Below are 17,124 nucleotides of genomic sequence, written 5' to 3'. Positions count from 1 at the left end.
ACCTCTTTATTAATACCTTTAGTCTATTTTAAAATATATACTAATTAATTATAAGCTTTTACCTTATTCTATAATTTCTTAAGAAATAATTATATAATAAATATATAAGTATCTATACCCTTATACTAAGCCCTTTTAAAGCTAGTATAGTAGATATTATTAAGAGCTTAGGTTTTCTATACTAGCTTAACTATAGAATAGAATTAGAGATAAATAATAAACTAACCTTTATTTATAGTTTTATCTTTACGATTTTAGGTAATATACCTTCCTAATAATCTCTATCTAGCTATCTTAGACTAAAGGTAACTTTTACCTATTACTACTATATAGTGCCTATTAAAGACTATCTAAATCTTAACTATAATATTATTAAGTTTAGCTACTATAGCCTATAGCTAAAGAAGAATATTAAAATTATAAAAGCTATACTAGTAAAAATATAAATAGAAAACTTTCTTAAGCATTTAAGGTAGTATAAGGACTTCTATCTTATTAAGGCCTTTAGTATATTTCTAGCACCTAATATTTACAAATTTCTAATACTAATAACCTATACTATATTAAATATTTTTATACCTACTATAAATAGGATTAGAGGTTACCTAATTAATACTATATATTTAGAATACTAGGGTATTTTAAGAGAGCTATTTAGTATCCTCTTTACTAACCTATAGGTTTTAATAAATAATATATATTAAGAGGTAATATAGGCCTTTTAGTCTTTTACTTTTCTATTAAATTAGAAGTAACTATAATTACCTAGCTAATATCTTAGGTCCTAGAGAATATAAGAGTTTATAAGGGGTGTTATTATCCTTCCTATCTTATTCTATACCTAGCTAAAGGATAAGTACCTTAAGCCTAAATTCTAAACTACTATTATCTAGATTAGTAAGGACTATATTAAGAAGTAATATTTCTATTATAGTTTATCTAGCTTTACTTCCTCTTAATTTATTACTACTATATATTATCTTATTATATAGTTAGTATAGACTACTTATAGGCCGTTTTTATATACTAGAACTATAGATTTTTAAGATACTATTAAATCTAGCTACTATACTCTTTAGCTATTATAATAAGTAGCTAAGAATAGTAGTAAGATATAGAATAGTAAGTTTTTCTATACCTAGTATATATTACTAAGCTTTCTTTTCTCTTTACTAATCTTTCTATAGTTATTAAAAGAAATTAGAAACCTAGAGGTATATAAAATACTACTATATATCTATATCTAGTAGCCTCTATTCTAAGTTAACTTATTAAGGATTAATAAACCTAGGCTTCCTTAGTAGGTAGCTCTATTAAAGTAAATATAGTATAATAGAGCTAAGGAAATAAGAAGCTAAGTAATATAGTAGATTAAAAGGGGCTCCCTAATATATATTTTAGATTATACTTATTTAAAGTTATAATATAGTATAGGGGCTATAATAAAGTCTTTACTTTACTTAGGGAAGCTAAGTATAAATAAGTTTTCTTTTTTCTAGGCTATAGCTTATTTTTAATATATAATATAGATAGTTTAAGGCTAATATCCTCTAAATAAACTTTTATAATACTACTATAATATTAATTAACTAAGAAAACTATAATATTATTATTTTATTCTTACTTAATAGCTACTTTAGATTATAGCACCTAGTAGTATAAGATATTTTTAATAAAATATAAAATAAGTATCTATAGCTTATTAAAGCACTAAACCTATACTTAGATAAGATAATAGATAAGGATAGAAGTAAAGATCTTATAGAGGCTAGGGATTATTATAAAATTACTATCTTATATTATATTTAGTACCTACTATATAAAGGAGATAAGTTAAATTTACTAGGCCTTTAAAGCCCTAGGGTCCTTATTAGTAACTACTATACTATATTTAAACTATATTATATATATTTTAAAAGCTATAATATATAGATAATTAGTAACCTAGGAAAATATAGTATATAGTAGTATAGTAAAGTCTCCTTTACTACTAGGTAAGTTTCTCTATTTATCTTACTCTATTTCTTTTAATACTTACTTTTCTTAAGGCTAGAGTATATATTATATTTAATATTAATAATATTATTATAATTAGCTCCTAGTTTACTTATATCCTTAGTATCTTTATCTACTAGTATATAGCTTTAAAATATATTTTTCTATACCTAGATTTAATTTTATATAATCTATATAGTAAGAAGGAAGATATTTTAAAGGTCCTAATATATAAGAAGGAGAATAGAACTAAGATTATTAGGCTAGTTAATATATCTCTAGATAAGGTATAAATAGTACCCTAGTTAGATAAGTAGCTTCTTTTTATTCCTATAAAGCTTTATTTCCTTTAGGGAGTAGAAGATAAAAATATTAAGGCCTATAGTATATAGAGTAGATTTAAGTATATATATATTTTTAATATAATAACCTATAGTATAGATATAGAGGGCTAGTAATCTATATAGTTTCCTATCTTTATAATATAGAAGTAATACTATAAATAAGGTATATAGATATTATAAAAAACACTACTTTAAATACTTAGTAAATCTATTTAATAGAGATAATATTCCTATACTAGAATTATAAAATAGAAAAGTAAGTAATATAATTAAATTAATCTTCTAGGGTAGTAATAAATAGTATATATTAGAAAACATAAGTATAGTAGTTTTATATATAGCTACTAGGTACTACTAGCTATAGGTATACTATATATATAGTAGCTATAATAAATAAAGAACCTACTAGGTATAAAAATTTTCTTTAAAGAAGATAGAGGCTAGCTAGATTAGCTATAAACATAGCTTTAGGTATTATAGGTTTTTAAATAACTTATACTATACTTATTAGTATAGTAAGATACCTATATTATTAGTTATTAAGGATATACCTTTAAAGTATAATAAGATACTTATTTAATACCTTATTCTTCCTCTTTAATAGATATTAATATATAAGTATTAATTAAGACTATCTTAAGGTAAAGTAGGCTACTTAAATATAGTAGCTCTTATAATAATCTACTACCCTATTTAGTATATCCCTCTCCTCTAACTATCCTAGCTTATTAGTAGCTATACCTACTCTATCTAAGTAGGCCTTATTTAGTAATATTAGTAATATAATATATAAGGAGAGATTCTAAAGCTTACTAAGCTAGCAGGTTACCTTACCTAATTATATTAAGTATATACTAGCTACTAGCTATTAGGCTACTCTCTAATTATTACTAGTTATATTTTAGGTATATACCTAAGCCTTTCTATTCTAAATAAGTTTAACTTAGTATTTATAGTACTAGATTAGCTACTAATATATTTATAAGGTATAGTTATAGATTAACCTACTCTTTCTAATAGTATAGACTTACTTAATAATATCTAAATAGTATTAAGAAAGGCTAGTAAAAGATCTAACTAGAATAATCTTAGCTATTTTATAATATAATATTAAATAAGAGCTTAATAATATATAAGCTTAGCTTCTTTAGAATATCTACTTAGTAAATAATTTACTTAGTACTAATAAAAATAAAAGCTAAACTAATAAAATAATAAGCTATAAGTTTCTAGTACTAATAGTATTAAGAGAAGGCACCTAGTAAGTTAGTAGATATTCTTTTATATTAATATATAATACTACCTTAAAATACTTATAACTAATTAATTATATTTCTATTATATAGCTATAAGAAAACTATAATAGTCTTAAGCTTTTTACTTTACTATTATAATTATTAAAAATATACCTTAAAGAGATACTACCTATAAAGAGGTATAGAAGGATAGTATTCCCTATTATTAATAAGGAGAATTATACTTAGTACTAATATAAGATAAATAGAATTAAAAATTAGGCAACTTATACTACTACTAATATATATTACTTTAATACTAAGTAAGAATATATAGAGAATAGGGTATCTTCTCTTAATATATAATAAGTAAGTAATAATTCTCTTTTCTTATATACTAGGAAATAAGGACTAACTAGGAAGGATATAGGCTATAATACTCTAGCTTAGCTTATATAGCTTTAAGAGTAATGCCTAATATATACTATATACTTACTACCTATATCTCTCTAGGTAGCTTACTTTTAGTCTTATAATATTAAGATCTTTTCCTATAATAAATATTTACTACTCTTTATTAAGAAGGTACTTTATATATACTTACTTTATAATTACTACTTACTAATCTCTATATAGACTTAAGTTTACTTTATATATTATATAGCTTACTACTTACTCTATATTACTTCTATACTATCTAATATTTCTTATATAGTTAGTTTATTATTATTAAATTAATATATACTCTTATTATACTCTTTTTACTTACTTTTTTATAATTCTATACTTTATAATCTACTAGTTAGTATTAGTATATTAGTAAATAGATTTAAAGTAAAGAATACTAACTAATATTAATATTTAAATCTTAATAGGTATTTTAGTACTAGTTTTAAAGTATAGCCTTAAGTTTAGAATATTAATATTCTTTAATACTATAGTAAGTATTATAATAAAATAAAAGGTAACTCCTTATTACTAAAAAGGTACTTATTAGTATTTTCTTTCTTTTATACCTTTTAAGCTACTAATATTTTAGTAAGCTAGGTAATTAATAGAGTTTTATTACTCTTTACTATTAATATACTTATATAAATTTTATATAAATTTTATAAGGCTATATAAACTTATATAATATCTATAGCTAAGCTAGTTTTAATAAAAGAGATCTTTAGTATATAGCTTAAGAAAAGAAATTAAAGTAGTAAGTAAAGGAAAAAAGAAGCTATACTATAATAAAGGAATTAAATTAATAAGAATAGATATTAATAAGTAGCTTATATCCTATAATAGTAGATTAGCTCCTAATAATATACTTCTTAATAAAATATATCTTTATAGTCTACCTACCTTTATTAATAGTATTTTAATATAGATAACTTATATTAAAACTTATATAAGCTATACTTACTAAAATATTTTATATATTTAATAGCTATTAAAATTCTTATATAGATATTTTCTAATAGACTATATATATTTTAATATAGCCTATAAATTTAATATATTATAAGTATTAATAAAGTATATTTTTAATAGCTATTCTTATATATATATTTTTAATATAAGATATATATACTATATTATATTTTTATAATTAAAAAAATCTATTATAATATTTTAATATGATTCTTAACTAGTACGATTTTTTTTTTAACATATTAAAAGTCCCTATTATAACGCTGTTAGTTTTAATAGGACGTGCTGCCCACACTGTGTCCCTACCCCTGTCAAAAAACACCCCCCACTCGCGTAGGTAGATACGGACGTATCGTAGTGCCGGAGCGGCGCGACACCCACACCCAATAATAGCCGTGGCTGAATCTCGTTTTCAGCGGCCCTACCGGCCAACGACAACCCTGCGCGATTGTGAGCATGGGCTGGAACAAATAGCGTGACACGGGAGCATGGAGGGAGCCTGGTCTTGTCCTCCGTGCGGTGGTGAATATAATCTGGCTGGCTCTGGCAATCCCAGTCTCACATTTTTTGCTTTGGCTGCCTGTCCATCTTCTCACTAGTCGTTGCCCCTCGAGAGCCTCCTTGTTCTCCCTCTCGACCATCTTCTATTCTTCGTTTCGTCTCTCTCGTTGGCGATTCTTCCTCTTGTCCTTGTCCTGTATTAATTCATCTTTCGACCTATAACACTCGCTCTCCATCGACGCTCAACGGCTGCATTCTTGACTCCCTCTTTTTAGTAAGTTTGCATCTGCAGACCCAGAGCCATCCACATCCTCGGGACACTGCCGCTCGGCAGACACTGTGTGAATTCATTTTAATTGATTTTGTCTAGATTATTCAATCGATCCTAACCTTCTCGACACTGTCATTGATCTCTCCGTTCCCGATTCCAGACTCATCAGTCCCACGACCTCTCCCACCTCGAAAACCAACCATGGTTTCATTCAAGACAACGGGCTTCGTTGCCGCTGCGGCTCTTGCTACAGTCGCTCAGGCCGATTATACGATTGACCCGAAGACAGTGCCCTTTGCCACCCGAGGTAATGAGCCATATATTTCTTGGACGTCAATGACTCCCGCTGATGGATTGCTGCTAGACAGATGGTGTCGTGATGAGAAGCTCACTTGCCCCATGATCTGTCAACAAACCGAGCCGCGCACTACTTTAGTCAACGACTGCGACCCTGTACGTCTACTGATACAGCTGATGGCTCATGAGGCTGACCCAGCATTCCACAACCTGATGCTAATCCGACCTAGGAAACCCTGATGTACGGTTGTCTCTGCGGCAACAACAAGCAGCCCAACATCTCCGAATACAGCCTGAGCATACCCTACTACGTGTGCACTGAATGGGGTCGCCAGTGCGTCAACAAGTGCAACAACAACAACATGTGTGCATCTGACTGCCTCCAGAACCACCCGTGTGGTGCGACCAACCCCCAACGCTACAACGCCTCTGCGACATCATCACAAGGGGCCACGGCTGCCAAAACGGGCAGCGATGGCATCTACACCGGCCCCCCCGGCTCGGCCAACGACGGGTCGTCGGGCAAGAAGTCAGGCGCGGGCTCGGCTCTCGAAGCCGGCCGATCGTATGGATTCGCTGTAGTGTTTGTCGGCCTGTTTGCTGGCTTCACCATGCTGTGAGGGAGCCTCAAGGGAAGGCTTGGGCTGCGTGAAGGCTTTGCTTGCATCTATAATTTTTTTTTTCGAGCGATGGTAGCTGGACACATATAAGCGAAGCGAACTCTAATACTAATAATACTACTTCACGCAGCGAAAGAATTGCTACTGAACATGTGAGTGAATCATGGGTTGGGACCTGTGTGTGAGTGAAGGGGAAGTGGGGAAGATGCTACTAACTACCTAGGTAGTCACGGGCAACTTGGGATGGACGATCAAGGTGGTTGGTTAATCGTGGCAGTGATGAGCTCTGGAAGATCTCGGCCCAGTACACAAGCACTCATATTGGACGGAAGAGCCCTTGATTGATCGACAAGAGCCACCCACTCGCCGAGGCAATGCTGGCTGGCATCGACTGAAGCCACTGAAGCCCAACGGCGCGGCCTGTCTACTTGCTACCCTACCTGCACTGGTGACATTTTTCGGGGCATGATGCAACGTCAATCGAGCTAGGCCACACAGCTCAGCGGGCTAGCGAACGCAAAGCGTATGGTGGCGACTGCAGTGGCGTTTTGTCACACGACACTTTAGGGTTCCTGACGAGGGCGGGGAGGGGAAGAGGAAGATATGTATCGGTCGACACGGGAGGCGGGCGTGCAAGCCGGCGGGGGAAGGTGTCCATGTAGGCGGGGAAAGAGAATTGTTGGGGTCGACATGGGCTTGGGCAAAAGCATAGGTAGGTATGAAGATGGATAATGCTAAAGTGGTTTGGGCGGGCTTTCGTCTCGGGGGTGTCAAGGGTTCATCATTCTTTGCCGGTGGCGGGTTCCAAATGTCGAGACCAGTGACGTACATGTGTGGGAAGCGTGAGATGCGGTGTGATGTGAAGCTTGCAGCCAACGAATTGCAGCAACCGTTTTGGTGGTTTTGAGAGGGAACGGGATTTGGCTGTTTCTCCATCTTACTCTGCCTCTTTTTTTTCTTTCCTTTTTCTTCTCAATATTTGCGCTAATGTATGAGGGCTTGTAGCCTGCTGCATCATCACCTGCTCACGCTATGAGACTTGATCAACTGCTGCAAGAGTTCCCTGCAAAGAACACGCCTCAAAGCACATGCTCCACTGTCTCGTGCTGTTCCTCGGTTCCTGACCAGCGGTCTGGCTTAGCGGCTGCAGGCGACCACTGTACAAGAGGCAGTTAGCCGATGGGGAGGGGTTACGAATGATAGGCAAGAGGCTGAAGTGAGGTAGAGAAAAGCTCTTATTAAGCACACGTAAAGTGAAACGAAGAGTGAGAAACGGCAAGTCAACGAATGCATATTCAAATTGCAACGAAACACATCTTGTCCCTTTCATCTTGCCCCTGTTGATAGGTCGGCTGTCTGGTGGCCGCTCAGAGCTTCACGTGTCTCGTCTAGTGGAATTGTAGCGCCGGAGGTACCTACATACCTCTACTCAGGCTTGTCAGCTGTTAACCATGGAAGGTATTGGTACCGCTGGTGCGCCACGCGCAGCCTGTAACCAGCGCCATTCGCGCCATTCCCGAGGCTCCCAGGTGGCACTGGCAGCAACCGCCCCTATGTACACCAGAGGCCCCTATGTACACCAGAGGCCCCTATGTACACCAGAGGTATCCGTACCGGGGTACCTTAGTTAGGTACCTACCTAATCTTCAGTTTGTCGAATAAGAAACTCGCCCTTTCTTCAGGCAATTATTTTAATTTTCTGGCCAGGCCAAAGACGAGTTAGCGTACATGCATGGATGGGCCTCATGCACCCGCCCAAATCTTGCACAGCGAATCGACTCGCCCTCCACGCACATGTTGGTTTCCTCAACAATCTGCACTGGCTCACTGGCTCCCCGACTTCTGCAACCAAGACTTGCCTAAACGACTGACGCCTCGCGCCCGCTCTTTTTTTCCTGCCCTTGCAGTCAGTGGCACGCACGCACGCCAGCTGTCTCGCAGATTCTTTTATACCCTCTCCTCGCCCAGCCCCCCCCGCCTTGTCTTCCCATAGCTACCCATCATGTCGTCGGCTGACGAGACGCTACCACTATTCCACGAGAACACTGCTGGCCAAGGCCAAGACAACATGGTTCCCAACACCAGTATGTTTGTTTTCTCCCCGTCTTCCCCCCGTCATGAGACGACAATCCCCTTTTCTGCTTTGCCACCTACCTCCCCCCGGGGCCGGAGCTTGGAGCTCTCTCCCTCTGCTTGCCTACCTATCTAGGCGCACGTGGGACACTTCGCTGACTGCCTTGCAGAAAAGGCTCAAATCGAGTGCATTTCGGACGATGCTCTCATTCATCTCAAGTCCTACAAGTACTCTAGCGTCGACAAGTCGCCCGTGTCCAAGTACATTCTCGGTCCCTGGGTACGATATCCCGCCTCTCCTGCCGCCGCCCGGCTTCCACCCCCGATCACCTACACGCACCTTCCAAAGCCCCCTCCGCTCGATTCGCAGCCTTGCGCAAAGTTCTACCGCGCAATACACTAGCCAATGCCACCGACTGCCAAAGCCAACTTGAAAGCTAACACAACTCTGCCGTAGTGGAACTTTTTCGTCACCCTCTTGCCGCTATGGATGGCTCCCAACATGGTGACCTTGGTTGGGTTCTTCTTCATCTTGGCCAATGTCGCGCTACTGGTTATTTATATCCCTGATCTGATCGGCCCTGTAAGTCAAGAAAGAAACCCTCCCGCTCTTTCAGTCGACCTCTGACACCCCTCGAGGGCCCTTCCTGGGTATACTTTAGTCTGGCCGCTGGCCTCTTCATGTACCAGACCATGGACAACGTCGACGGCAAGCAAGCCCGCAGAACCGGCACCTCGAGCGGTCTCGGCGAACTTTTTGACCACGGAATCGACTCGCTCAATTGTACACTCGCCAGTCTTTTCCAGGTCGCCGCCATGGCTCTGGGCACCTCGCCCGCAGGTGTCTTCACTGCGCTCTGCCCTTGTGTCGCCATGTTCTTCTCAACTTGGGAAACATACCACACCCACACCCTCTTTCTTGGATTCATCAATGGCCCTACAGAGGGTCTACTTATTGCTTGCGGTATCATGGTCACCTCGGGTATCTGGGGCCCCGATCTCTGGAGCCAGCCCATGGCCGGTATTCTGGGCGGCAGCCTGCCTGGTCTTGCCGATATGCTTGGTGACACATCCGTCCGCGACATTTGGGTTCCCCTCGTTGCTATTTCGCTACTCGGAACCCACATCCCATTTTGCGTTCTCAACGTCATTGATGCTCGCCGCAAGCAGGGACTGCCTGTCGCCCCCGTCTTCCTTGAGCTTGCGCCCATGACCGTATTTTCAGTCACAATCGTCGCTTGGCTCGGCTCGCCTTACAGCACACTCATGAGTGAGGACCACCTCATCTTGTTCTGCTGCACCATGTCGTTTGTCTTTGGCCGTTTGACTACTAAGATGATTCTGGCGCACTTGACGCGCCAGCCATTCCCTTACTGGACTGCCATGCTCTGGCCCTTAGTCGGCGGTGCTGTTCTCGCCAACCTACCTCGAATTGGATTCCCTCAGCTCAGTGCTACTCTGGAGGCTTACTACCTCTGGGCTTACTTTATCTTTGCCACTGTCCTATACTTCCGCTGGGCCTTTATCGTCGTCAACGCTATCTGCAACTTCCTGGGCATCAACGCGCTCACCATTCCCAAGGACAAGCAGATCGCCAACAAGCGCGCGCAAGATGCTGCTAAGCTGCACTAAAACTATTCCTGGCGAACATACTAGCACAACTTTGTTCTTTTCTGTTTATCTTGTTGGGCTATTGTCTGGCATTCAACATGGATGCGCGCCAGACACAAGACTCGCGAGTCTCCTGTGAGATACTGCGATGCGCTCTACTACGACGTCACTTCAGTGGCGTTCTTGTGACACACGACTCAGGGCTTAGGCGGCCCTCGAGCCTTGCATTTCCGGCGTATGGGGATTGTTGACAGCGATTTTTACTGTTGTATCCATAGAAGCATATTCTTATGCACGATTGTAATCACTGTTGGAGCTACAGGCACAGTTCTGATTACACAAATTCCAATTAAATTGACCAAGCAGAGAACAGCGTGCGTCCAGAAGTCCATCACATGTATACTCTGCACTGTTGAACCGATTTTCGGGTTGTGGTGCTTCTAAGTAGCAGTAGATCCACAGTGCGTACTAGGGTGGACAGCCAAGCAGCCAAGCAGCCAAATGTCACGTCAGCTTGTACCGTAGCTACTGACCACAAACCACAAACCACGACTTGTTCCCTTGCATCTACCAATCAAACAATAGACACATTTGCGCATTTTCTTCGACATTTTAAACAAACGTCGCACCGGTCATATTTGCCAGAAATAATACCGCGGACGCAATTCCGAGGAACGAGCACACCGATGAATGCGCAGCCCTGAGGCTCGAACTTGACACCCAATTGAAACAGCAAACATCAGCCACAAAATAGACGATGCGCGCGTCTGGAGCGCTCCTCTGGACCTTTGGGACGCTGTCGTCCTTTGCGAGCGCCATCGCCGGCACGACGCTCACAGACGATGACCTGCGCAACATTCCCTCGCCGGGCTCCGACTTTGACATCAAGGACGGCAAGCTGCTGGCGCCCATCCTGATCCCGCGCGTGCCCGGCACGCCGGGCCAGCTCAAGGCGCAGGCGCACCTGGTGGACTTTTTCACGGCCAACCTGCCCGGGTGGGAGCAGATATGGCACAACTCGACGTCCAAGACGCCGGCGACGGGCGACCGGGATGTGCCCTTTAACAACCTCATCTTCCGGCGCGACCCCCCGTGGGCCAAGGCGGGCGACGTCGGACGCCTGACACTGGTGGCGCACTACGACAGCAAGCTGACACCCGAAGGCTTCATCGGGGCGACAGACAGCGCGGCGCCGTGCGCGATGCTGCTGCACGCGGCGCGGAGCCTGGATGCGGCGCTGCAGACTAAGTGGGCGGCGATGGAGGCAGCCGGCGAGGCGGACACGTCGCTAGAGCCGGCGTCGGGCCTGCAAATCATCTTTCTCGACGGCGAGGAGGCGTTTGTGCAGTGGACCGACGACGACTCGCTGTACGGCGCGCGCGCCCTCGCGGCGCACTGGGAGCACGACTTCCACGGCGCCAGCATGTCGACGTACCGGACATCGCTGAGCGCCATCAGCCTGTTTGTGCTGCTCGACCTGCTCGGCGCCGAGGCGCCCTCGATCCCGTCGTACTTTATGACGACGCACTGGGCGTACCGCAAGATGGCGCTGCTCGAGACGCGCCTGCGCGACCTCGGCCTGCTCGAGGCCAAGGCCAGCCGTCCTTTTCTACCCGAGGCCGACAAGACGGCCGAGCGGTTCCGCGGCTTCGGTGCCGGCACCGTGCAGGACGACCACGTCCCGTTTATGCAGCGCGGCGTCGACATCCTCCACCTTATCCCGTCGCCGTTCCCGCATGTCTGGCACACGCTTAACGACGACGGTGCGCACCTCCACATGCCCACCACCCGCGACTGGGCCAGGATTGTCACGGCGTTTGCGGCCGAGTGGCTGGATCTGACGGGGACGCTGCCGCAGCTCGTGCCGAAGAGAAACAAGAGGTCCAATACGGACGCAGTGCCCACGAAGGAGCGCACCGATCTGTAATTTTGGCGGAATTTCTGTTCATTCTTGTTTTGGGGAGAAGACCTTGTTTGAGGGCTACTCTGATGCATCCGGTTGGCGTTTTGATTGCAGACTTTACATACACCTTGCACTATGTAAAGCCATCTTTAGAAATAGGAAAAAGGTGCAAATGAACACGAAAGACACATAATCTCAATGTATTACCTTTCGCTATTTTTCCAGCTATTATGCTCTTGCTTTGATACCTAGCTATTCACTTGTCTGGTAGCTGGCTGGTGGGGCGGCCAGCCAATCACAGGAGGCCGGCAGCAACCACGTAACCAGTTTGGGGAGCTTCCACCAGGGAGCTGCTGTGTGGCCTCTTCGAGCTTCACGTCTCGACAAACAGACACGACAACCAAACACAGGCCCTTTACACGATGCGCCTCTTGTTCGCCACGACGCTACTAGCGCTTTCCAGCGCTGCCTCTGCCGCCAAACAATGGGGCTTTGCAGACGGCTCCGTGACTTTCGCTGCCAAGGGCGGCGAGCCCGTCACTGAAAAGTACGAAACCGCCAGTTGGCGCCATAAGAAGGCTTTTGGCGGCCCATCAATTGACCTTGAATGCGAGCGCTGACATTTACTCTACTGATATAGGTTTACTCTAAAAGCCCGAGCCAAGAACCAGGTCGACCTGGGCCACACCAGTACCCTGAAGCTGTCCCTCACGGCGGAAGAGGGCGGCACGGCGAAGCGCCCGCATCAGGCCTTCCTCGTCCTCCGCGAAACAACTTCTGGGCTCGAGGCGCCGTTCCCCCTCACGATCAAGGAATCAGGCAAGGGCAGCGTGAAGCTGGTATGGAAACGTCTACGATGAAGATTAGAACGACGCGAGCACGGAAATGCTGACCAGTCGCAGACGCAAAAGGACCTCCCCGTCCAACTCCTCAACTCGGCCGCGCCTCTAGAAGCCAAGGTTGTTCTGGGCTCCTTTGGCGCGTCCAAGGCCATTGTGGCATCGGTGTTTGACATTAATGTTGTGCGCGACCCCAGCAGCGTCAACACCTACGAGGCGCCTCTGCGATACGGCAAGCGTCCTGAGATCCACCACATCTTCCGCGGCGACCCCAAGAACCCGCCCAAGATTGTCTCGCTCGCCTTTGCGGCTGCTGTTTTGGCAGCCATCCCAATCTTGTTCATCAGCGTAAGTGGAAAAGTTGCGGCCGAGTGTTGTTATGCCATTACTTTGCTAACAGACGCTCGTCCTTGATAGTGGCTTGTCCTCGGTGCCAACCTCAACCATGCTGGCAAGGCGCTCAGCGCGGCACCCGTCTCGCACGCCGTCTTCTACGGCTCCATTGTGGCGATGGAGGGCGTGTTCTTCTTGTACTACAGCAGCTGGAACCTTTTCCAGACCCTGCCGGCCATTGCCATCGTGGGCGTGGTCGCGTTCCTGAGCGGCAACAGCGCGCTGGGCGAGGTGCAGCAGCGCCGTCTAGCAGGCGAAAGATGACGTTGGACTGCGGGTACATGGCCGTTTGTAGGCGGGGATGAGGCAGAGAAAAGGGTAGCAATGTAAATGACGGGCTACTTTCGTATGACCTCGCTGCCGAGGCAAATAAGGGCTGTGAGAACAGACGAAAAGTGGTAGCCGAAGTAAAACGGGGGCGGGTTAGGTGAATTTGGGTGAGGGGCCGTTCTTGGGAATGGTGGCTCAGGCTGTGGAGAAGCTGAGGTTAGTGAGGGGAACCAGACAGATGCATAGGTTGCCGACTACCAGGGCATTAGGAGAATAAATGAGCTGTAGAGGATTCGCATGTATCCTCGAAGTTGTAAAATTACAATCGCGACGGGTATTTACAGATGTGTGCGCCATGGGGTCCAAAAATAAACCCCAAGCATTCCCAGTGGCAAAGCCCCGAATACTAGCCGAGGAAGCGTTGGAGAATTGGAGGTACCGGGGCCGGAAAGGCCAAAGCCGGACGCCGTTCCCGTAAGTTTGGTGCCGAGCTGGGCCGAATTACGGCGAGTCGTGGGTGATACGCAGGTTGAAACCAGAAAAGGGGAACTAACTAACTACCTAGTTAGAGGGTGATTGAGGTTGATTAGAAAAGAAGTCTGCCGTTGTTTCCCTTGAGAATGAAACAAGTAAGAGATGACTACCTAGGTAGGTAGTTACGGTTTATTAGCGAATGGTAGGTAATACCTACCTATGTAAGAGGTCATAACACCCCCGGCTGCCGGCGCCCGCCCCTACGACGAACCCCGGTTGATGATGGCTGAACGGTGAACCCCAGATTTGTACTTGTCCCATTTCTTTGACCTTTGAAACGGGCGGTCCAAAAAAGGAGTGTGAGGAGAAGAGGAGGACGAGCAAATAAGTAGATGTAGTAGAATCCGCACCGATCTTGTATCTTGTATCTGTGCATAAGTTGTGTGTGTTCGCTACCTACCTATAATAACCTAGCGAAGCGGACAGGTCAAAAAGATAAGAAAGGTCCTAGTTCTCTTTTTCAATTGTGCGGGGGTACCAAAAGACAAGACACACAACAGAAACAAGAGACAACAAGTGGCGGCGGAAAATAGTCACCCTAGCACCCCCCCTTGTTGCCTGCATCTAACTTACCCCAAAAGCAAACGGCTCTTCTCTTCTTGAACTCGTGGGCCGTATCCGTACATCTCTTTGATTCTTTTTCCCCTTTCACAAAAAAAAAGTACCATTCATAACACATTCTCGGCTCTCGACAGCTCCGCGGTTCATTCCCTCTCCATAGGCCTTCCGTTCCCCAACCGGATTTTGTTAACCTGCCTTTCACCTCGGCCGTGCCTCCTCCGACTCCCGACTTTGTGCCTTGGCTTAGAACAACGACGACAAGAAAAAAGAAAGGGTCCTGAATAACCATGGCCTCGGAGTACGTTGACAAAAAACCACTTGAAACCCCCCTCATACTTATCGCATGACCCTTGCTGTCCCTTTTTTTTTTTCCCCTTCTTTCACCTTCTTTCCCTTGTCATTCTTTCTTCCGCAGCGCCCTCACCATCACCCGCGCTGTTCCCGTGTTAGCCTCGGCAAACCAAAAAACAAACGCGACTGGCGACAAACATCTTGCTGGCCAACACGCTAACAAAAGAGAAAAAAAAAAGCCCTCAGTGCTAATGACTTATCCTCCACCGTACAGTGCTTTTCGCTTCCCGTCGCTGGACGAGACACTCAACCACCCAGGCTTTCCCGGCGCCAAATGGGATCTCATACCGGACAGCCAAGGCAAGGCGTCCGTCGCCAAGGACCGCTCGGGGCCGATTGACATTTCCTGGCAGATGCACGGCCATGGACCTATCAAGATTGTGGTATGTGGAAAGACTCTTGACAGGGCGCGCCTTTGAAGAAGAAATACATTCAAAAGCGCGGGTGGTGATGATTGGGTTGCGGACCGTGCTAACATGAAATCTTCCCTCTTCACAGCTCATCATGGGCCTCGCCGCCAGCATGAACGCATGGCAACGGCAGACGTGCTACTTTGGCCACGACCACGCCGACAAGTACACGATGCTCCTCCTCGACAACCGCGGCGTGGGCAGTAGCGACAAGCCGCTGGCGCGGTACACAACGACGGAGATGGCGGCTGACGTGGTCGAGGTGCTGGACCAGATCGGCTGGACCGCGCCGCGGTCTTGTCACGTCGTCGGCATGTCCCTCGGCGGCATGATTGCGCAGGAGCTGGCCTGCGCGCACCCGCACCGCGTCCGCAGCCTGACCCTGCTCTGCACCACGGCCGCCCTCGAGAGCGACCGGCCCGTCCTCGAGACCCTCTGCGACCGCTTCCACCTGCTCCGCCCCAAGGGCCTCGAGCGCATCATCCACGACACCGCCACCCGCCTCTTCCCCCGCGCCTGGCTCGTCGCCCCGGACGAGGCCGCCGGCCTGCCCTCGCCGCATACTACCCGTCGCTGCGGGCCCTCACCCTCCTCCTCCTCCTCCACCCCCGCCGCCGCCGCCGCCTCCACGACCATGCTCAAGCCGAATGACAGCGGCGTCGACCTCTCCCCGCTCTCGGCCGGGTCCATGGCCGAAGTGCTGGAAAAGGGCCTCGACCTGGACGGCGCCGGCACCGTCCGCGAAAGCGGCGCGTACCGCCGCTTCGGCAGCAACTACCAGCGCTACCAGGCCGAGGAGATGACCAAGTACTACCCGCCCAACGTCTTTTCGCGGCAGGGCCTGTTGTGCCAGCTGGCCGCCGTCGTCGGCCACCGCAAGTCGGCGTCGCAGCTGCGCGACATGGCCGACGCCGTCGGCCGCGACCGCATCCTCGTCCTCCACGGCACCGAGGACCGCATGATTGGCGCCAACAATGGCGAGAAGCTCATCCGCATGATCAAGCCCGCCGTCGGCCTCATCGTCGACGGCATGGGCCACGCCCCCATCATGGAGCGCGCCGCCTGGTTTAACGAGCTGATGGAGACGCGGCTGGCCGCCTGGTCGCAGATGGACTAGAGTCTTTTTTTATATATTTCTTTTTCGTTCTGCGCATGCTTTATTTATTTTCCTTTTGTCATTTATTCCCCTCCTCTTATCCCCTCTCCGAAATTGATGAATTGGAGTACGTTTGGGGCTGCCCTGGTTGCGTATAAACGCAGGGGGCTGGCCATTGGCGCTCACGGTTGTTCTGGAAAGCATTTAGCATACATGTATGCAAAACACTCTGTAGCTCTTATATTCACGTCTTCCCATGTTGCTGGTATTTCCCTTGTTTAGATTGATTCTTTTCTTCTATTCTAAATATTACGGGTTTTCATAGGATGAATTGGCTTCCCCTACGTAGCGTTCTCAAGGAAGAACAAGACCAACACCGCTCAGGTTCTTCTCATCCAGCT

At 45.0% G+C, this 17,124-nt stretch overlaps 5 protein-coding genes across 5 annotated transcripts; all 5 read left to right on the top strand.

The window, feature by feature from the left end:
- Window positions 1-5,966: 5,966 nt before the first annotated feature.
- On the top strand, window positions 5,967-6,950 carry CCM_07653 (uncharacterized protein; the record flags this gene model as incomplete). The annotated part of the gene is made up of 5 exons (XM_006672793.1): window positions 5,967-6,218; window positions 6,293-6,373; window positions 6,398-6,678; window positions 6,813-6,834; window positions 6,906-6,950. 5 exons carry the CDS (start codon window positions 5,967-5,969, stop codon window positions 6,948-6,950), a joined length of 681 nt encoding a protein of 226 aa, XP_006672856.1.
- Window positions 6,951-8,133: 1,183 nt separating this feature from the next.
- Window positions 8,134-10,387, top strand: CCM_07652 (sn-1,2-diacylglycerol cholinephosphotransferase; the record flags this gene model as incomplete). Its single annotated transcript, XM_006672792.1, has 6 exons — window positions 8,134-8,155; window positions 8,590-8,603; window positions 8,676-8,766; window positions 8,926-9,035; window positions 9,213-9,338; window positions 9,395-10,387. 6 exons carry the CDS (start codon window positions 8,134-8,136, stop codon window positions 10,385-10,387), a joined length of 1,356 nt encoding a protein of 451 aa, XP_006672855.1.
- Window positions 10,388-11,123: 736 nt separating this feature from the next.
- CCM_07651 (glutaminyl cyclase) lies at window positions 11,124-12,293 on the top strand (the record flags this gene model as incomplete). The annotated part of the gene is made up of 1 exon (XM_006672791.1): window positions 11,124-12,293. The coding sequence occupies one exon, from the start codon at window positions 11,124-11,126 to the stop codon at window positions 12,291-12,293; it is 1,170 nt and encodes a 389-aa protein (XP_006672854.1).
- Window positions 12,294-12,691: 398 nt separating this feature from the next.
- Window positions 12,692-13,765, top strand: CCM_07650 (oligosaccharyltransferase subunit ribophorin II, putative; the record flags this gene model as incomplete). The annotated part of the gene is made up of 4 exons (XM_006672790.1): window positions 12,692-12,816; window positions 12,910-13,108; window positions 13,172-13,456; window positions 13,526-13,765. 4 exons carry the CDS (start codon window positions 12,692-12,694, stop codon window positions 13,763-13,765), a joined length of 849 nt encoding a protein of 282 aa, XP_006672853.1.
- A 1,388-nt stretch (window positions 13,766-15,153) lies between these two features.
- CCM_07649 (glycylpeptide N-tetradecanoyltransferase) lies at window positions 15,154-16,744 on the top strand (the record flags this gene model as incomplete). Its single annotated transcript, XM_006672789.1, has 3 exons — window positions 15,154-15,164; window positions 15,432-15,600; window positions 15,716-16,744. 3 exons carry the CDS (start codon window positions 15,154-15,156, stop codon window positions 16,742-16,744), a joined length of 1,209 nt encoding a protein of 402 aa, XP_006672852.1.
- Between the last annotated feature and the right edge of the window lie 380 nt (window positions 16,745-17,124).

The sequence above is a fragment of the Cordyceps militaris genome (genome assembly GCF_000225605.1).
Source record: "Cordyceps militaris CM01 unplaced genomic scaffold CCM_S00006, whole genome shotgun sequence".
NCBI classification, from domain to species: Eukaryota; Fungi; Ascomycota; class Sordariomycetes; order Hypocreales; family Cordycipitaceae; genus Cordyceps; species Cordyceps militaris.
Note: the sequence above shows the minus strand (reverse complement) of the source record. Positions and strands in the feature narration are given on the sequence as shown.